The sequence below is a fragment of the Lathamus discolor genome, chromosome 8 (genome assembly GCF_037157495.1).
Source record: "Lathamus discolor isolate bLatDis1 chromosome 8, bLatDis1.hap1, whole genome shotgun sequence".
NCBI lineage: Eukaryota > Metazoa > Chordata > Aves > Psittaciformes > Psittacidae > Lathamus > Lathamus discolor.
The window spans coordinates 19,581,005-19,602,861 of record NC_088891.1 but is presented as its reverse complement, the minus strand read 5'-3'; the positions used below and the strand labels follow the sequence as shown (position 1 = coordinate 19,602,861).

At 43.3% G+C, this 21,857-nt stretch overlaps 1 protein-coding gene across 3 annotated transcripts in view; it reads left to right on the top strand.

Moving 5' to 3' along the window:
* PEAK1 (pseudopodium enriched atypical kinase 1) overlaps nucleotides 1–21,857 on the top strand; it is a 113,874-nt gene that overhangs the window by 67,007 nt on the left and 25,010 nt on the right. For 2 of the 3 annotated variants that reach the window (XM_065688071.1, XM_065688072.1), the window contains exons 4-6: nucleotides 8,875–12,144; nucleotides 19,513–19,629; nucleotides 21,405–21,601. In XM_065688071.1, coding sequence (XP_065544143.1) covers nucleotides 8,987–12,144; nucleotides 19,513–19,629; nucleotides 21,405–21,601 — 3,472 coding nt within the window. In that variant the 5' untranslated portion in view covers nucleotides 8,875–8,986. The remainder of the gene's footprint in view (nucleotides 1–8,874; nucleotides 12,145–19,512; nucleotides 19,630–21,404; nucleotides 21,602–21,857) is intronic. The other variant, XM_065688073.1, reaches the window with a different exon arrangement.

The window sequence follows — 21,857 nt, the reverse complement described above, 5'->3', positions numbered from 1 at the left end:
GTTGCCCAATATCAAATGTGATAGTATAGTCATAAAAAGTCAAAATGAACACAAGGATGGTTCCAGGACTGTGATATAAGCCTGGCACAAGTGTGATAAAACAAAGTACAGGAGGAGGAGAGAAGGGCTTCAGGAGATAATGAGACATTTGTCATATTTCACCATTTAGCTATTGTGCTCTATTAAACCAAAACCACTGACAGTGAAGAGGAGGCTCAGATAAAAAGGAATCCTGTTGTTATCAAAGGGACTGATTTTCAGAAGGACCTTGCCAGAGGAAGGCTTACATAGGTAAAATCCTGAACAAGAGGCACATGCCACACAGAGTGGGAGGGGATAATGCAGGTAGAATGGAGGAGTATAGACCCAGAATCTGTAAGGGAACATCTTGTGTTCTGTGGTTCTTTGGTGCACCTCTGGTGGAGCAGGAGATGGGATGTGGGAGCATGAGGAGGCTGACGGCTAGTTGGTCCTTTGCAGGCAGCACAGCACCAGGCAGTGGTGGCTCTGCACTGGCACCGGGGCCTTCGCGCTGCCCAAACACCCAGCATGGACAATAAAAGAATAGTGTGAATGAGCAAGTTTTCTTCTCAGTTCTAACAGTTGATGCTTTGGGTAAGCACTGCAAGTGGAAGCTTTGTGTTCACCCCACCTAATACAACTCTCAGTGTCTCATCCTATATATAAGCATCTGATTGTTTTTGCTAATCCAGCTGATCTCTTGATCTCAGCGCCACACTTTATACGGAGTAATTTTCTTTTTACTAATTTAAGTATGCTGCATTGGGTTTGTTGCTCTTTTTTTTTTTTTTTGAGATAGACACTAAATGGAAACACACGGTCTGTCTTCTTCATGTGATGCATCATTTAATACTGTTTTACTTGTCTCAGTCCTGAACTAAACTATCTAATCTTTTTGTTTCACTTAATACAGAAAGCTTCTCATCCCTTAAGATGTTTTTGTGGTGGATGCATTTCTTCCTGATGTGCTGTAAATAGAACTGAACACAATATTCAGTAAATCACGTCACTGATTTTCTGGCAATGAAAGCGTGTGATCTGCTGGTTGCCTTGTGTGTTGTGTTGCACCATTTGCATGTCCTGTAGTGAGCAATTGTGAGAACTTAAAAGCTACAGATAAAACTGTGCCATTTCTGTTTTGCCCATTATTTTGTTGTTTGGTAGGAGGAAGAACAGGTTTCTTTCACAGAGGTTTTGATAAAGAAGCATTTCATTGGTACTGTCCTTAGCTCCTTGCTGTGCTGATGCTTGATTCCAATAAGGGACCCCACAATTCCATGTGTAGCTCAGCCATGTGGCTCTTGAGTTTCTCCACAGTGCTTGGGTTTATGCAGTCTAACCCTACTGCTGTTGGTCTTCCTTTATCATTTATTCTTAATATCTCCATTTTTTATAATGGCTGATGGGCTTTTAGCTTTGAACTGATTTCTCTCAAGTCCTTATTCAGCAATTCACAAGGCTCTTGTAGAGGGGGTTGAGTCCAATGGGGAGAACTGGCTTCTCTGCAGTGGGTTTTATCTTCTCCAGTGTAGCTGACCTCTTACACTGCTGCAATCCACAGTTCTCTCCTAAGTTGCCTGCTCCTGATACTAGAGAGTTTGTTTGCCTTTGGCAACTTTGCAGTAAGATCCTTCATATCCTTTCTGATGTTATTTGGTATTTTGCTATCCACAAGTTACTTTGCTAAACTGTAACCGGTATATTTATGGCAGTTGTGGGTTTTGCTGCATCAGGGGCTCAGCATAAGGATATCAGGAGCCAGAGGTTGCAGTAGTCCCAGGGAGAGTTTTAAGTAAACTGAAGTTGCAGAATTGATGGATTCAATAATACAATGATGACACACGCTTACTTCGCGCTCAAGCTGTGCTCAGCAGAAGGCTAACCACAGCCATTACTGGGTTTTGTAACTACAGAAGCAGTATAATACTTTTCAGGTATTCGTATTTTGTTTGTTGTGAACGCATGCTGGAGAGGTTCAGTAAAGGTTTGGTAAAGTTTACTCTTCTGCATGTTTTCAAGTGCTTAAACGACAAGCAGAAAAGATCAAAGGGCAGGATTTCAAGTGAGCCCAGGAGAGGTAAATCCAAGATAATTCAATTGGTCAAGGCAGAGGCATAGCAGTGCAATTTGAATATGTTGTGAAGGCCTTAATTCTCATCATTTTGCTTAAATAGCGTCGGGGGAAACTTACATGTGCTCAAATTGGGGATTTTTCTTCATTATCATTATTATCATGCTTGCTCCTGTCAGCTGATGTGCTTACCCTTAATGTGCTGCTAGAGCCTGGAATGTTGTACACAGCCTTTTTTAGGAATGAAGGTAAGCCCAAACTGTTCTGAAGTCTGGTTTGTCTTGGGGGTGGGGGGGCTGTTAAAAAGTACAAAATGAAAACTAATTTTCTGTGCAAGTAAAAAGCACCCCTAAAGACCGTACTGTGCAGCCTTGTCTGAAGGGTCACTGTAATATGAGCGTATGTGGCCTTTACAAATCTATTAATGCCAAATGATGATTCTGGTTTTGCAAAAGGAAAAAAAAATATATATTTTAAATAGTTTTCTTCAGTTAAGAACCTCTTCTAATTACTGGAACTCAGAAGAGCTCATATTCAGATACGTGCTTTGGCTGCTGGTGTGTTGGGCCTCAACACCAGCTACGAGAGCTTGTTCTTATTATTGTTTCTTGTGTTCTCAATATAGTGGTGCAGAATCTAATCAGATTAGCCTGGCAGATCCTGAGGATATTTCTTGCCTTTCCCCTGCTCTGTGGCATTACCTCTTTGGGTTAGGTGAATTGGAAAGAAATGCCTGTTTTGTTCTGAAGCGTTACAGATTGTGTAGCCCTAGGCAGGTTTTGCTCCAGTTCGTTGGTTATCTCTATCATGTTTTATTCTGACAAGCTTTAGGTAAAAAAAACCCAAACATATTCAAGGGTTTCTTTCACTCAGTTTTATGAAGTGTTTATGTAATTTAAACTCTTTTTAAGGAGAGAAAATAGAGTGTGTGAGCTTAGAACCAGAAATAGTTGCAAGTTGTTTCCCTGATTATGTTTCATGCTGCCTTGTAGCAAGTTTGCAACTAGGTTTTCTCTCAGTCCTTCGGTGGAAGTGATTCTGTTGTCCTCTCCATCCATCATACCCCTTCAATCTCAGCAGCACAGCAACACGGTGCTGAAGAGAGGTTCTAAAGTTGGCAGCTTTTCCCTCTGGGTCATTGCTCAATATCACTGCAGACTCACTGCATTTTCTGCAGAGCTGTCATCTTATGGCATTGGACAGTTACCAGGGCACTCGGTTCTGACTGGGTGTTAAAAACCCCCAACCTATCTTCAACAAGATAGAACTTTGCTTTTTTAACAGCAATGATAATGCCTAGCATTTATGGAAATTTCCATCTGTGCTGTCTGCCACAGGCACAGTGCTGGCCTGTCACACCAATGCTCTGGTGTTTAGTGAATATTAGTCCACTTTGAGAAGAAAGCTGCGGCAGTCCGGGATCTGTTTGCCATGATTTACTTTCACATTTGTTTCCTGGCGTAACTTGTGTGAAGTTAAGTGCTGGGACTGAACTGGGCATCACACTTGAGAGTCTGTGTCTTGATCTTCCACCAGACTGGGAGTCGCTGCTCCTCTCTACAACAGCCGGTACTGGAAAATGCTCATTCACCTTTGTGAAGGGCTCAGGGATCTCTGAGGGCACCGCTCACGGGTGTTTACGTCGATACGTTAGATTTGATTTCCAAACTCTGGTACTGTGTAGCATCTTTCTCTCTTTTCTTCTTGCTCAATTTACATTCCATTAGTACCTGCTGCGGGACTGTTTGAAGCACAGTGCTCCCGGGTACTGAATGCAAACAAGTGTGCTTCTTCTCCACGTGCCTTCAAATTGGGACCGTGACTTCTCTGGCTGTCCATCATTGGATTTCATGATCTTAGGGTCCTTTCCAACCTTACCCGTTCTATGATTCTACGCATCTAACAGATGCTGCAGTTAGCTGCACTTGGGGGCTGCTTTCCTTGAAAGTCGGACAAATGATGTAAAATTTAAGAAGAAATTATTTTTTATGGCATGAAGGACAAAATATGCCCTAATGAGCACGTCCCATTCCTCTGTGGGCCCAGTTACCTGGGGTAGATGGCTCAGCAGCCCTGCATCAGTAAGTTGACATGCAGGGAGATGGAGCATTTCTTTGCCCATTGCCACCCAGGCAGGATGTTATGTGTGAAGTCAGAGCAGTGCAGGTTTTCCAAAAGGTCTCTTAAAATGTTTACAATTGTATTAAAGCGTAAAAGAAACAGAAATCGGATCCTGGCAAACAATAAGCATCACTTTGTTCCTGTTACGTTAGTCTTGCACTGCTCTTTATGATGATCAGTGAGTGTCCGGATCTCCGTAAGTGCTTCAGACAAACCCACGAAGCCACAGTGGTTTTGTGGTGTTTGGGCACTCCTACCTAGCAAACCTAGGTTGGATTCCCATTGCTGCTGTTTTCAGTCTGAGGACATGCCTGTCAATGGGGAGAGGTTTCTGGGTTCTTCAGTAGCAATTTAATGGGCAGGTGTCTGATAAGAAGGCTGATCAATGCCATTTATTCTGCAGCATAAAGCCTACAGGCCCGCTTTCATGGGTAGCAATGCTAAAGCTAAATGCCTTTTCCATGGAGGAGGACAAACAAAAGGAAGTATGTACCAAGTATCGGGAGACCTAAGAAGAGATCAAAGTGATAGTGTTACAGTACAAATGATGAAATGCACACTTGTGCATGTTGCTCTGTAATATAGCAGGCATTCATTTAAGGGGAGCTCTTTTGCAGGATGCAGCATTGAAAACACATGTCTAATAGGTGCATTCATTTTAATATGCTCATTCATTGAGCAGGCCTGATTAATTAGTGCATGTCACCATCTGGTACTTACTGAGACTATTCATTTTTAAAATGTTGAAATTGTAGGGAATGTTGCACACCAATTAAGTTCCTTTTAATTGGATTACGTTAGTATAAAGTATTACTGGAGAAGGCCTTGATTGTGATGCAGCCAGCATGCATCTAAAGGAGACCTGCCAGCCTGAAATTACTTAGAAAGGGAAAATGCCTCAAATGTGTGTTCATCACTATCTTTGTGCGCTCAACAAAGATGATGTCAACAAAAATCCTTCTGCATTTCTGTGCAGTGAGGCTATCTCAGCTGATTACTTCTTCATTTCTGCGCTGCAACTCTTGAGCCTGTCGTCACCTCCCTCTGACCTGGAAAGCGAAACATGCCTTTGTGTTTCTGTCTGATATCAGCGAAACAGGGCCAGGCTGAGCCCTCCTGTGTGCAGTTGTGCATCTGCTGAAATGAGGAGCATTATTCTCATTTACACAAAGAGTGATTTGGCCTTTAAAGCCGATAAACTGTCTGTGCTGACTCAACCGTTTAGTGAATGAAGTATCACGATCCGCTGGCTGCAGCACCACATTAGGAGCAGAACTTGTCTGTCTGTGCTTGTTCCTGTCACTGACTCACTTGGTGAATGTTAGCACTGCGGTGATTCCATGTATAAATCCTGAATAGTTATGTTTAGCAACTTACATGAAAGGCTTTGAGATAGAGATGAAGTGCACAATGTTGATAGTATGTATTTACCATTAATGCTTGCTTTAGAAGCTTAATGCGGTTTTGTGTTTAACACCTGAGGTGGTGGTATTGTCTTGAAGTGAGCTCTGCCATCTGAACTCCTCGTTCCAGCAGAGTACGCAGCCCCGTTCCTTAGCCATTGTGTGAGCTGTCATGGAAGCAGAGAGTTAGGAAAGAGACCTAAGGGAAGAGATCTGATGCGTGACTGCCCGGATCTCTTGTTGACCACCTCTGTGCTGGAGAGCAGGGTTAGGGTCTAGAAAGGAGCAATGCGAGGGTGGTTTTTCTGGCTGTGTTTGGGTGCATTTGCCTCACCTGCAGCGGGCTCTGCTGCCCCCTACCAAGCCGCAGCCACTGTTAACAGCAATGGGAGCCGCGGGCTGAAGCCGTGAAGAATGCGTTATGTTTTGTTAGTACCTGAAGATCTCATTTCTGTTGTCACTCCTGATCACTCGTGCTGTAATTCTGACTCACAAGAGGGAATCTGCAGCTGGAGCAGCGTTCTCGTTAAAGGCAGAGGAAAACCTCAGAAAGATCCCGTTTAGTTTCACGATGGCGATGAAGAAAGTGCCTGCATTTCAGAATGCAAATTACGCGTTTAGACATATAACGGTCCCAGTGACTTTAATCTGTTCCACCATAGGAGCGCTTCTGATTTCAAAGTATGGAAGAGGCACAAAGTGGGAAGTGTTTTGGTTGTTTTCTCAAGATCCATTTCCTCCTGTTGGAAGGTGTGTGTTTCCTGCGGTACAGCTGCAGGAACTGCTCATCCTGCAGGTGCCAAAGCCAATTCGCTGTGTCAAGCATGGTGTTAGAGAGCATGGTTGTGCTGAAATCCGTTCCATTAGGTGCTGAAGAGCGAAAGACCTAAAATACCCATACATGTCTTACGTTTCTTCTCTGTCCATGATGTGTGTCTGCCTTTACACAGACATGTCAATGTGGAATTTAGCTTTAACCTGCATGGGTGCATGTGGAACTCCTGGGACATGGGATGCATTTTTGCACAGCGCCACGCCTGCGCCATAGTCTGAACTCCAAGCGGAGCATTGTGTGGTGGTTCTGCTAAGTGTCCTGTGGTTCGCATTCATGTGTTGAGCTCAGTGCTCATTTGGGGTAGAGGCAAATGAGTGTCTCTGAGCAAAGCAGAGTGAGCACAGCCAGTGGTAAAACATAAAGACGTAGTCAGAAAAGGTGTTCAATCGAGTGCTTCTTAAGCGCTACCCAACAGTATTGGCAGAAAGTGCTTAGGAAGGCCATGGAACTGTCCGGGTTGTGAGAAGTTCCTAGAGTAAGCGCAGTTTATGCCATTTGGGGAAATCATATCACCCTGTTAAATCCTAAAACCCACACCCGTGCATTAACCCCTCTGCTCACATTGTTTGTTCAGAGGTTGTATGTAATGGAGAAACAGCTTTTCAAAGCAAGCGTTTAATTGAGGCTCTCATTAGTGTAACTTTACTCCTTTTATGTGTTAAATAGATGAAAAGGAGCTAACCAGAGTACAGAATTCCAGCGTGTGTCCACTCACTCTCTGATTTTAAGAGAATTAGATCTTGGTGTAATTTTTCTGCTTACAGTATACGGGCTTGCAAAGTGTTGAAGCAACAGATGTTGGCAGAGCTCAAAAAGAATACAAAGACATTTCACTCTGCATATATAAAACAAAGGCTAAAGTTTGGGCAGATCTCTGTCTGGCAGACTTTCTATCTCTTAGGTCATAGAGAGAAAGCTTTTGGCACTGGCTTTTTGGCAAAAAGCTTTGTCTGGAAACATATTTAGTCAGCATGTGAAATATGATAGCCCTGGTACCGCAAATGTGTCTGAAGATACTCTAATAGCGTTAGGCTTCAGCCCCATCTGGTGTTGGAACAGGATTGCTATATTAGTTTTCCAGCATAGGAGAGCCCTTTGCCAAAACACAGAGCAATACGTGAGGAGACTGACAAATCCACACAAGTGCCTGGTTTACTAATGGCTTCTATTGTTTGCTGCACTGATAAAAACCAGTTGTGCCCATGGTGAATTCCAGCACCGGCGTCCCGCTGCTGAGTTACTAACCACGAGCTCTAGAGAAAGCTGCCTCTTTAACTGAACAAGTTTATTAATGCCCTTTCGCTGTACCTGTGTAAGCAGCAAGTAGATTTTCACCTGAAGCCTGTAAGAATAGAAACTGATTGCTTTTCAGTGCCTGTGTTTACAGAAGCAGCTGTGGACATACAGAGCCTTTCACCTCCGTCAGATGCCTCCAATAATTTGAGTTATGCAACAGTGACGGAGAGAGCAGACTTGTGGATTTGGCTTAGAAGGCTTAAAATCCTCAGGCATTAATTCATGAAACTTTCAAATCCTGGCTACTCCAATGACTGTAAAGCACAGCAGATTGGTGTTTGCTTTTTACTTCAGGCTGATCAGTTCAGGAAATAAAAAGGTTCGCTTTGGAAGAGATGTTCAGTTCTTTTTCAGTTATTTCTGGAGGGCTTAGGTAGAAAAGCTGCACATGAAACAAATCAGGGACTAAAAATCCATAGCTTTGTTTTGAGGCTATGGGACTGGTTTCTGCCGCTAGTGAAAGCTAAAGGAGAAGAAACAGTGACTTTCTGGGAAGGTTCCCCAGCATTTTGATGTGACTTTTCCAGGAGGGCAGTGCAGCCCGAGTCTTCAACCCAATACCTGTCCCGTTATTATGTGACTCTGATGGGAAGGGTGCTGGAATGGCAGAGTTTGGAATTGCTTGAACATATTTTGTCATTGAAGCTGAGCTCGTTCACATTTGAAGCTAAAACAAAGGATCTCAGTTGCATTTAGGAGAGTAAACATACTCTTAATTTCCTGTCTCATGTTCAAGTGGTTATGTTGAAAGCGATGTGCGATAATCTTCGCTTTTATATCCTCTTCCTAGCATTTGTTTTATTGGGCAAAATTAAAGGTCAATGGTCCTGAACTAGTCAAGAGAATTATTCTCAGTTCTCAGTCGTTGCCATTTCTCTCTCTCTTGCTCTGCTTTCAGTAATACAGGGCTCAGCTGCCAAAGCTTTAATTCTTATGGATGACACAAATGATATTTACGACTCTTTCTGCATTTCAGCTGCATAGTTTTGTGAATGTAGGTAAAACGAGCTAGCACCACAGCAAAAGGCTGCTTGCTCGTGCCGGGCGGTTCATAGCATAGAAAATAGAAGTGTAATGATCAGCCTGTGTTTTCCCTGTTCTTATCCTCATTCTCTTCTGTGTTTCAGAATGATCACTGCTCAAGCCAGGAGTCACACGAAGTGAACAGAGTGGAAACATATGGGTGGAATTCTTACCATGCACTGAAGCACACAGCAGCCAGCGCAGAGCTCTGGGAAAATGTCTGCTTGCAGCACGTTCACTGAGCACGTCTGGAAGCCTGGTGAATGTAAGAACTGCTTCAAGCCCAAAAGCTTGCATCAGTTACCCCCCGTGTCCGAAAAGAAAACCCTGTCGCATGCAAATCTGAAAGCCAATGCAAACCAAAGCAACAGCCAGCGTGGGAGAAATACAGGAAGCTTCCGACCGCCCGTGGCAAAGAAGCCCACGATAGCTGTGAAACCCACCATGATGGTAGTAGATGGGCAGGGTGTATGTGGCGAGATCAGCACACCGGATCTTTGTGAGAATAAAGCAGTGCCTGCAGGTTGGAACCGAAACAAAGCTGTCTTGAACAAAAAACCACTGAACAATAATAATGAAGATGAAATTGAGGGTTATAGCCATGTGCATAGGCCTTATGGCAACAACGATGGTGTAGGTAAGATACCAAATAACAATAATAATGGACTGACCGAAGTTTTGAAGGAGATCGCGGGTTTGGATAGCACACCTCAGCTAACGGGAAGTGAAACCAACTCGAGAGAAACCTTCTTGGGGAGAATAAATAATTGTTATAAGAAGTCATTGGAAAGAAAGATCCCTCCAAGCTGCATGATGGGTGGAATGAAGGATTCACACGGTAAGCACGTTATTCTGAGCGGAAGCACTGAAGTCATAAGCAATGAAGGTGGACGTTTCTGTTACCCAGAGTTCTCCAGCGGAGATGAGAGTGAGGATGACACGTTTTTTGGCAGCATGCAAGAAGAGCATGAGAGCTGGGATGAAAGTGATGAGGAGCTGCTAGCAATGGAAATTCGTATGAGGGGCCAGCCTCGCTTTGCTAATTTTAGAGCTAACACCCTGTCTCCCGTTCAGTTCGGTGTTGACAAGAAATGGAATACCGTGCCCCTCAGAAACAAGTCTCTCCAGCGGATCTGTGCCGTAGATTATGACGACAGTTATGATGAGATTTTAAATGGTTACGGGGAAGAGGCTGTGATTCTTTATGGGCAGGAGAGCATGCAGAGCATGGTATCTTCTGATTCTACATCCCCCGATTCTTCCTTGACAGAAGAGTCTCGTTCTGGAACAACCAGCAGCTCTTCACAGAAGCTCTGTAACGGAGGGCTGTCTCCAAGTACTCCTCAGGACCTCAAACTGATTGAACCCGAATATGAAAGTCTTTGTGACAGTCAGCAAGTGAAAGATGTGTCAAAAGCCCCCCGAAATGTGCCGAAAAGCCTGGAAACTCACAAGGCAGTCCTTGCACTTCGACTGGAAGAGAAGGATGGGAAAATTGCTGTGCAGACTGATAAGCAAGAGAATAAAGGTCCTTCGGATGTTGCTGGTCAAGCTGTAACTATAAATTTGGTGCCTGTGGAAGAGCAAGCTAAACCTTACAGGGTGGTCAATATGGAACAACCAGTTTGCAAGCCATATACCGTAGTAGATGTATCAGCTGCCATGACCAATGAATGTAAGGAGAATCAGCCTGAAACCTCAGAAACCAAAACTACATCCTCTAACTCAAGCTCACCAGTAACTCCAGGCACACCTATTACATCCTCTGCCGCATCGCCTGTACGAGTGAATGCTAACCTGAAAAAATCCAGTGCAATCAGGTATCAAGAAGTGTGGACTTCTAGCACTAGTCCAAGACAGAAGATACCTAAGGTGGAGTTAATTTCCAGCAGCTCAGGACCTTCTGTTCCCCCCAGGAAGACAAGCCACAAGTCAGCTCCTACTTCGCCTACAGCTACAAACGTTTCTTCCAAAACTATCCCGGTTAAGTCTCCCAATTTATCTGAAATAAAATTCAACAGCTACAACAACGCTGGCATGCCACCTTTTCCTATTATCATTCATGATGAGCCCACCTATGCTAAGAGTTCCAAAAATGCTATTAAAGTTCCTATCGTAATCAATCCAAATGCGTATGATAACCTGGCTATCTATAAAAGTTTCCTGGGGACCAGTGGGGAGCTGTCCATCAAAGATAAAACTACCAGTGTAATAAGCCACACATATGAAGAAATAGAAAGCAAAATGACTGAAGCCGTAGGAAGTAAACCCAGTGAACTTTCCCAAGCGAAGGGGGTGGCTAATAGCTCTGAATGCAGGCTGGGTTCTGTGGCTCAAAAGGTCCAAGAGTTTAATAGCTGTCTCGGTAAAAGTCAGATATCGCCACAGAGAAGCCATAGTTCTGACCACAGCTCCCCACCAAGGGTTCAGAAGACAACACAAGAGCCTGCAGCAAAACCAGACCTAAAGCCAGAGGCTTCTGTTGGCAGCAGCAGCGGCAGAGAGAACGCAAGCACGGTGCTTTCACAGATCGTGGCTTCTATCCAGCCCCCGCAGTCTCCTCCTGAAACGCCTCAGTCTGGACCCAAGTCCTGTAGCGTGGAAGAACTGTATTCCTTACCCCCTGATGGAGATGCTACTAAAAACACCCTGGCACGACCCAAATCTCTGTTTACATCACAGTCTGAAATAGAGGCATCCAAGACGGCGGAAAACACTGCCATTAAGATGCAGAAAGATTCACTTTCACAGCCAGCTGTCACTCACTCTCCAAAGCCAGTGAGAGCCTCCCCAAACACCACAAGTCCCAAAACAGAGCAAGCACCGCCATTTCCTCCTCCTCGGTCCACTTCTTCGCCCTATCACGCAAGTAACCTGCTGCAAAAGCATTTCAGCAACTGGAGCAAACCAAACAGCCCCACCAGGTCGACAGAGGCTGAGTCAATCCTCCATTCAGAAGGGCGGCGAGCTGCTGATGCGAAACCCAAACGCTGGATATCGTTTAAGAGCTTCTTCCGCCGCAGGAAAGCTGATGATGAGGAAGACAAAGAGAAGGAACGAGAGAAAGGAAAATTGGTGGGTCTCGATGGAACCGTTATACATATGCTCCCCCCTCCTCCAGTTCAGCGTCATCACTGGTTCACTGAGGCCAAGTCAGACTCCAGTGAGAAGCCGTCGATCGTTTTCATGTATAGATGCGAACCAGCACAAGCCGAACCAAAGGCTGAGCATCAGAACAAGAGTGGGGTGGAATCCACTATTGCGGACGTGCTAGCGAGAGACAAAGGAGAAGCACAAGAGAAGCCTGCAGAGAGCTTGGATCAGAAACCAGTGAGCCATTCATCACCACCTCAGATTCCCAAGAAAATCCCCAGGTACTGCTCATCTTTTTTAGTCACTTACTCATTGTGAACTGCCCTGTATATACTGCTGAAAAGGGGAGAGGATAAGGAGGTTTATTGCATTAAGTTTAAGTTTATTTATATCAGGTAACTTAAAGCATACTTTTAAAATCTTTGAGTTACATTGGATAGCAGAAAAAGTTAAGAAAAATGGGTTAGAAGGAGTAGCTGGCATTCGGATTTGCACTGCAGGTTCGCTCATATGTCACAATAGCCATGTTACATTGAATCAGATACATTTCCCTGAATTTCCAGTTTAAGAAAGGGCTCCTGCATTTTAGGGAACTAAAGACTTTCTCTGCAGAAATAGAAGGCAGCTATTGAAAAATATAACAGAAATGGAAAGGTCTGTGACTCACAAAAGGTGGTGTGCTAACTTTATCTTGCATACCCAAGAACACAATAGATGCAAATTAACTTGATGCCACACTGCAACATCACTGCAGCACTCCCAAAATAAACCATGTAAAAAAAGTAATAATAGAAATAGATTATCTATAAAATATCTCCATCTTGCAAGGCCTTTAGTGACGAATATACTTTGTCCCCTGATGGCACTGCATTCAGTAGGGCTGGGAGCTCCAGTTAAGCCTGACAGTTTTGTCTGGTGGTTTCATTGACACATTTGAGAGGTGGCCAATGCCAGCCTCAGGAAGTTCAACAAGGCCAAGTGCAAGGTCCTGCACCTGGGTCGGAGCAATCCCAGGCACAGCTACAGATTGGGCAAAGAAGAGATTCAGAGCGGCCCTGCAGAGAAGGACTTGGGGGTGTTGGTTGATGAGAAAATGAACATGAGCCGGCTTCAGTGTGCTCTCGCAGCCCAGAAAGCCAACCGTATCCTGGGCTGCATCAAAAGGAGCATGACCAGCAGGTCCAAGGAGGTGATCCTGCCCCTCTACTCTGCTCTTGTGAGACCTCACCTGGAGCATTGTGTGCAGTTCTGGTGTCCTCAACATAAAACGGACATGGAACTGTTGGAACAAGTCCAGAGGAGGGCCACGAGGATGATCAGGGGCCTGGAGCACCTCCCGTATGAAGACAGGCTGAGGAAGTTGGGGCTGTTCAGCCTGGAGAAGCAGCAATGGGTTTAAACTAAAACAGAGGAAGTTCAGGTTAGATGTAAGGAAGTTCTTTCCTGTAAGGGTGGTGAGGCACCAGAATGGGTTGCCCAGGGAAGTTGTGAATGCTCCATCCCTGGTGGTGTTTAAGGCCAGGCTGGACAGAGCCTTGGGTGACATGGTCTAGTGTGAGGCATCCCTAGCCATGGCAGGGGGTTAGAACTGGATGATCTTAAGGTCCTTTTTAACCCAAACCATTCTTTGATTCACTGTTTCAATTTCTGTGAAAGTATTTGGCCAGCAGATGCTTATTTTACTCTATAAGTCTGTGGCAGTTGAATGTTTCAGGTCTGCCTGTTGGTTTAAAGGTCTGTTTGTTTCCTTATCAAGGGTACACATGCTTTCTTGGCTGCCTCTGAACACAAAGCAGTGTGTTTACTTCAAGATATGCATTGTTTTCAACATACCTCTGAGTTCCTGCAGCTCATGGCAGTGCATAACCTAAGAGGGCTGGAGACACTTGTTGCAGTCAGTCCCATGGGCAGAATAGGCATTTCACTGAGTAGAGACCACAGCTGTGGATGTATCCAAATGTCTTCCAATGTTGTTATACACACCAATTCCGAAATAGCTTCAAACTTGCATTATTTAATGCATTATAACAATAACTTAGTGGTAGGAAATGAAAAATGTTGTGAAGTTTGAGCTATGAGCCTCAGAAAATGTATCGTGGCCAAAGTTTAGTTTTCTTTCTCCATTGTCTATACAAAAAAGTTGCAGTGAATTTTAGTTAAAATGGTTTTAAAATTGACTTAACTGATAGAATCCTCTTTGTGAGCACAGTTTGGAGTTTACCAGCCACTGACTGCTGCTTGTCTTAAAGAAAAGTAACTGTTCAGACTAACCAGGAGAGACCATTTGCACCAAGTAATTAAATCACTTCTGCATCGCCTCTTGGGAACACTGATACAGCATTCTGATGAGGATCAGGACTACCTTTCAGACTGTTTGCCTTTTGGCAGAGGTGGACAGCATTGGGGTTTGTAATGTAAGGTGGTAATAGTGTTTATCATAGTATGATGTAAAGCTGGTGTCTGTAGATTTACATTTGAAGTAATTGCCCCAAATACAAGCTAGGATACTCTCCAAAACCTCAGAGGACTGCCTGTTGCTACAGACTTGGTTGAATTGCAGTCTCAAGGTCAAGGGGTTTGTTTTAAAAAGGGAAAAAAGGTCCCTGAAAATTAACAAATGGGGTTTAAAAAGTCCCAGTACAAATTGTGGGGCTGAGTTTCAGAAAGACGAAGCAGTTATGGAGCTGTAAGTGTTCAGCATCTCTGCAAGACGTATGGTACCACAATAACACAGGGGTGTGGGCAATGACAAAAGGGGGTGCCCCAGTATTTACAGGTTAAGGCTGAAAACTGGGGAATATACCCCGGGCTGGAATAACCCTTGATAGGAGTCTAATCTCTGTAGACCTTCCCTAAATGAAATGGGGAGAAGTAGGTAACTTTGAAGAGCAAGTTAAAGAACTGGAGATGTTTGTGCCCTCAACCCCCCTTTAAAAGAACCATTTTTTTCTGTTACCCCCAGGAGAAGCTAGAGAAAATGAGCTTGTACCAACATTTTTGTTTCTAGCAGCATTAGCATCAGGAGATGCACTTGCTCCCACCTCCTTAGTGCCCCACTCTTGTGGTGGCAAGACGGATAGATTAATTGTAGCTAAAATCAGTACTCACATCAGCTTTATCACTAATTGGAATTAAAATGAGATGGGTTTGGAGCAGCACAGTTAATGATGCAGCAGTTGTTCTCAGCAAAACCTAAAATTTACCTCTAAAAATAAAACGTGCGATTTTTGCCTACCTCAGTGTAGTTGATGAGGTTGGTACAGCACAGCGTGGCATCCACACAGCACAAGCTTAAACAAAAGAGATTCATCAAAGGCTTTGTTATCTAGTGGATCAGGCTGTTGCTACTGGAATTTCACAAGATAAAGGCTTCTCTTCACCTTTATAGAGAGATCACTGTAGCACCTTTTTAGATTGAGATGTTTCCTAAAAGAAAACTGCAGAACAGCCTTCTGATTCTTCTCCTATCTTCATAAACCACAGCAGAGCTGAACTGAAACATCATTCAGCACTGGTTTAGATAGCAGTGCCTTTGTAAATCAAGGTACAACTGATTTGTGCACAGCCATTTCCATTTCAGTTATGTATTAAACTGAATAGCTTCCTTTCATAGCTACAAGTCAGCCATAACTTTCCTTTATAGGATCTTTGGGCCAGACTTGGATGAACTAAAGATAAAACTGTATGTTTACTGAAGTACTTCTTTCACATAGTGAGGTCTGCATATTGGTTCCATTCTGCTTTAGATAAGAAAGCATTAATTCACAGCTAAAGCTGGGATTACCAATCTAATTCCTAAAAAGGTGTGAAAAGCATTGGAGCTTGTAATCTATACATCTGAGTTCTGTTGTTCTGTAGCTGCAGAAGGTCACTACGCTGTTGTTGTATCTTGCTTCCAAAAGGGGTGAGATGCTTAAACATGCTTTAAAGATTAGTTTTGAACATTTCTCTTAAAAAGCATCACAGCTACACATTACCTCAGCCATTGGCCCTCTTTTAAGGCTATTTTTTGTTAAAATAGCTCCTGGGTGTTTCACTGGACACTTTTTATGGGCTCTATATTTATCAGAGGACGTAGGTATCAAAGCTTTAGGAAATGCCTTGTTATCCATCAAATCTTACCACAGTGCCACACTTGTAGGATGAAGTTCACCTTGAGTAACTTCCAGCCAGATTGCTGCTCCTGGAATGAACACAGATGTCAGTGATGGGAGAATCTTATAGAGAACTGGCCAAAAACTTGCACAGTTCCTGCCTGCCATGGGAGCATTTCAGGAGTAGAAGTGAATCTCAAGTGCTTTTTGTTGTGCTGCCTGCCTTGAGGCTGCTGACAACTGCTAGCACTGTTTGCTTTACATTACAAATGTGATTTCTAGAATCCAAGCCAGGCATTGAATTTCCATATACAGGCAATGGAGAAAGACAGTTCCAGTGAGGTGATTTGGAGCACCAACACTTAAAAGGTCCCAAATGGGTTATTTCTTCAGTGGCTTTTTTAGCAATTTCTTTTATGCCATTAAGTGTTATTTAAGGGGAGGGGGGGAGGATAAAATAGGTGACTGGGGCTTGGGGAGTGCCACAGCGCACATCATCTGTGGCCTTCTGAACCTGAGCAGTGTATGGAATGGAGCTCTCCTGAGTCAGTGGGATAGGAGCCATGACATTACTGTGAGTTCTCTGGGTGGCTAGAGGAATATGGATGTTGTAACAGGTTACTCAGTAAAAACAACTGCAAGCATTGTTCTTCAAAAATGTCCTTATGTGTTAAGACCAAGATTGCAGCCAGAGGCAGGCAGGAATAACCACCACGGCCACATTCCCCTTTCTCACCGTCATTGATCTAATCCTGCAGATTCCACAGCTGCTTGAGAACAAAATCTTGTAACTCACAGTAGGGCTCCATTCAAAACAAAGTCCTTCCCACTTTGGAGGACCTCTTGTGTAAGTCTTAAGGTAAGGTTCTAACCTGAATCCAAAACACTTGAAGTGTGGCTTGCATAAATTTGTGAGGAGGATTCAAGGATGTTGTAGAACAAAAGCAAAACCTTGCTCGAGCAAGTCTACTGAAAGGGGAGAAATGCCCAACGGAAACCTTCATGTGGAACTATCAGCTCCCCCATCTCCTCAAATCCATCTTGATTTGCTTTTCTCTAGGTACTAGCAAGGCTTATTTACCTTAGCAGCACTCAGCAGTGCTTTTAAAAGGATTAACCACCTATCTTACATGGTTTCATCAATGAAAAGCTTGGGTGGGACTTTTCTCTAGCGCATCCCTCTGCTAACAGAAGTGGGAATCATGCACATTCATTAAGCAAGAAGTTTAGTAACATTTATGTGAATACCTGTAAACACCAAGCACTGCTAAAGAACCGAGCAGAAGGGATTTTACCATTTATTATTTTATAAGTTTAGATTAAGGAATGGTAAATCATGTATTATTGTGCTTACCTCCTCTGATACAGCCTGGAAAATGGGAAGACTGAGAACTTAAAATGGATAAAGACAAATGTCTCTTTTAGAATGCACAGTTAATCTGTAGAACCCATTGCCATCAAGTTTCACTGACACTAAAGAGCTTAGCAGGATGTCTTTACTGGATTATCAGATGTGCTCTCTTTATCCATGCAAACATCACTTTATACCAGATTTAAAACAAAATACATAAATTCCCATACTTCAAGACTAATCCACTTCTAAATCAATAAGAAATGGGAATAAACTTGATGGCTTAGTTAGTGCAGATGGTCATTTGAGAAGTTTCTTTCACTTTCTTCTTACATGATTATTTCTGGCTGACTGGGGTGATGAGGAACTGAACTGCATGAGCCACTGCATAAGTACACCCATGTGTACTCTGACTGAAACCTGGGCACTCATGGCCTTGGCCTAGTGTTTCGCAGGAATGAAGTGGTCTCTGTTCCGAGTAGAAGTTCCTGTGTAAGGAGGCCTTGACTGCCTTCAAGCCATGAACCTCTGCATTTTTCCTCAAGCATTACTCAGTCAATTTAGGCTTTATATTAGCTTTATTAGTTTAAAAGTGTTGGGCCTGAGGGGACCTCAAAGGGATCTCTTTGAAACTAACTATATCTAGAAATTACACAGATTTTTTTGTGTAGAACTGAGTCATCTGCCTTGTCAGGCTCTCTCATCTCAAACTGTCTACTGCTTTGCTGATGTCCACTGAGGGAGGAGATCAGAGCCTCAGCTGGGTCGAAGGCCACATCAGCTTTCCTCTGTTTCTGTCTCTAGTTTCTGCCACTTGGATTTATGTGCTGTCTTGCACGGAGCTGTACTCCCTCAGCTTGACCTCTAGGTCTGACCCTAACTCAGGAATGCACTCTCAGAATCACTTCTTATAAGTATTCTGCTTTCTCTCCTCCTATTCATTGCTGCTTATGAATCACGCTAATTGAGAAGGTGTGATCTGAATAGAGGAAAATACAGGTCACACAATAGCTGTGGTTCCACTGTCCTCATGAAAATCAACACACTGCGCAGGCTGCTTTCCGGGTTCTTGTTATTCCCAAAAGACCGAGGCGAGTTAGAGCACATCATCTTTTTGGCTACCCTCCAAAAGCTGTGCAGGAGGAGAGCCTGAGGGAAGGAGTCAGGGGCATTTGTCCCCACAGAAGAAAACCACTTTTAAAACCATTTTGAGCTTGTGTGCATGTGAGTGACAAGCATGCGAATTCAGTGGGACGTGAATTGGAAGGACGGTCATTTTTATGGCGAGCAGAGTTCCCCGAGGTAATTAATTTCCTATGAAGTTTAGGTTTGAAATAAAAAAGGGAAAAGAACAAGGCTTGGACAGAGGAGGCTGCACCCACTATGGTAAAAGCTAAATACGTGCTCTTATGCAAGGCATCAAAGAATCCATCCTGGCAAAATAGCTATAAATATCCCAAATAAGGAGATAGCTTTAAGTATCACTTGCTATCAACAAGCAGATACAAAGTTAGGCAAAACCAGGCTTTAATAGCTGTAATCTCAGAGAACTGCTTGTTTATCAGCTGCTCTACTTTTCTTGAAAACTGCTGCTTTTAACTGTTTAGGCTACTCCGCGAAGCAAAAGCAATTGGGAATTTGGTTCCTGCAGCTTACAGGGTGAGGATGTTTTCCCCTTTTGCTCCTTCTGGGTTCTGTCGGCGCTGGTCACGGGTTGGCATTTTGCGTGCGGGTCGCTGCACCTCGTACGCGAGCTGGATCGCTCCATCCTTTCTGTTCAGTTACAGGGAAGCTTTTCCCCGCAGATTTCATGGCCTGACACCTAAGTGCTGCGATTGAAAATGTATCAGATTGACACACGAAGACTGGCTGGGGTACAGATTTGAGATATTCACTTACTTTTACCAGCGGCTTAGTCAAAGTTCTTAAAACTCCTCTTGAAATCTGAACCTGCTTTTCCTTAGCTAATTAACATGACTAAGACCATAGCTGTCATACCAGAACAGTGATGTAGCAGACTCTGAACTGTTTTCGACTCAGGAGGCAGTGGAAGAGTTAAGAAGGCAGGGCTGTAACTGAGTGGTTTCCTGGGGCGCTTTGGCAAGTCCCTGGGACCAACCCCCTAAGGTAAACATTAAGGTGCAGTAGGTGTATCACTCTGTGCAGAGTTCAGCCCTGTTGCTTACAGCTTGCACAACTTGTAGCACATCAGAACACTGTGGGATCAATGGCTCGCCAGAGTTTCAAGACATGATTAAAAGACTCAAGAAGGCCCTGAAAGAATTTCCTTTAATGGGGAATTGTGTGAGTGAGTACAGTGGGTGAGTTGGTATTTTTTTTTCTTCCTTCCTTTCTAGCTGTTGGTTTACTTTGGCAAAATGCTTCTGAGCTTAGGTTTAGTGAATGTGCTTGCATGTGTCTGGTTTGGAGAATGAGTATGTTCTGTACCTCACCCATCGGTACTAAAAACTTACTTGGAGATACGGTAATTCCTGGTCTGTGGCAATGACAGAACTGTAAAGCTATTAGAACCTAGTTTTTCCTAAAGAAAGTATTCCTGTTGAGGAATGCAGGTATGTATCTGATTTACAGCAACTACAAGCCTTTAGATGATTTTTTCATCATCTTGAGAGCCTTGTTACTGCTTTACTTTCATGTATGCTTTGCTCTGGAATTACGCGAGGTTAACTCTTTCTCGTGGATATATTTATGGCACATGGAATGTTCTTCACACCGTTCCTATGCATGGTACTAAAAACATACGAAAAATTTTATTCTGATTAAAGATTACATCTTTTTGAACTTCTGCCATTTTTTCCTCTTTTACTAACGAGGTCTAATGAGCTTGGTTTGTATCAGCCTGCAGTTAGAATTCATGAGTCTGAGTAGAAACGGCATGTGCGCACTGCACCGTACATGGAGCCTTGTGTTATGCAAAGCACTGGCATGTTTTAATCTTTGTAGTCTGGGATTGCTGGAAGATTATGTACCGTGATTTTCAGTAGTTTGGCTTTGCCATAGAGACATAAGCCTGTAATTTATGTAAAGTCTTTGAGGAAGTTTTATATCTTTACCACACAAATTAATTATCTGCCCAGATGTATGATGTGGTGCTCATCCTGCGAAGGAAGCGTTACTCCGATCCCTTGTGGAAGTCACGAGTACTTAAAATTCTTGCTTCTATTTGGTTAGTGAGCAGGACATTGAGGTTTGGCCTACAGTGAGTACTTGCTTCTGTGAGAGAGAGCATAAAGGCACAGAAATATTTTTGCTCCAACATGTTTTTGTGGCATATTACTGATAATTGTTGCTGTTTTCAGTAGGATTGGGGTTTTTAATAAACCTGGATAGTTTTTAAAATATTGCACAATTTTTAAATCATACCGCAGTAAATGTATCCATGGCAACTGATGGAATCCCTGATTTTCACACTTTTAAAATGTATAAGTCTTCACAATTTGGTTCAAACCTCATAGCTGTGAGCGAGCACAGAGGAACGTCTTCATGGCCTTTTCCAATTGGTCTAACGCAGATGGATTTTAATCCTGGAGAATTTTACATGGGAAATACATTACTGGCTTAGCTAAGCTACCGGTCTGTTTCCCAGCGTGTCAATTCCCCAATTCCTACCAGCACATGAAAATGTATCATTACAGTTGTATGCATTTATTAAGATTTCACAGCCCCCTTGCTATACCTTGGTATCTTCGATTAAAGCAAAATCACTGATTGGTGAAAAGCACCTTAAATTCAGCTGTTGTCCTATGAGCCCTACATGTTTTATGCAGAATCATGCCTACATATACAGGCGCATGTATCTTGATCGTAGTCGAGCGTAAAACATATTGTTACCCCTTTTGTATGAAAGGCGTGAACCTTTCTTCCTGTTACTATTTCAGTCTAAAGTTGTTTCTTCTTATTAAGGAAAATAAATATTACAGAAAGTTGTTTTTTAAAGGGAAGGGTGAACACAGCTTTCCTACTTTACCAGTTCATTCCCTTTCCTGAAGACATTTAATGCCTCATCTGGTATTCTGCCAGTAGGATCCAGCACCAAGCTTTGGTCTCCAGGTGATTTTGTCTTGTTTCGTTTCAGTCAAGTGCCCGATGATACGACACTGGAGGATTTGTCCCCTCGTGTTCCCAGAGCTGTGTTTGTGAAGCAGGACAATGGTGGCAGTGCCTCAGTCATACCGGTATCATCTCTCCGTGGCCCACAGGCGGAGGAAGAAAAGGAAGAAACTTCGCATTCTCCTGACTTAAATGCTTGCAGTGCTACGTACAGCAATTTAGGTAAGCGTGTTCTCAGAGAGGAAGATTTAAGTTATCTCAGGCCTTACACACCTTTCTAGGGCATGAAAAACCTTTGGAACAGCTCGACACACTTCCATAAGGTTAGTTTTTAAAGACAGCCTTTTAAATATGAATTTAACTATTTAAAATAATATGCATTGATAATAAATTTAAATCTTAATTTATATATTAATGGAAAACAGTTTTGTTGTCTCATTCTGAGATACACAACCAAGAAAATGACGATTCGCACACT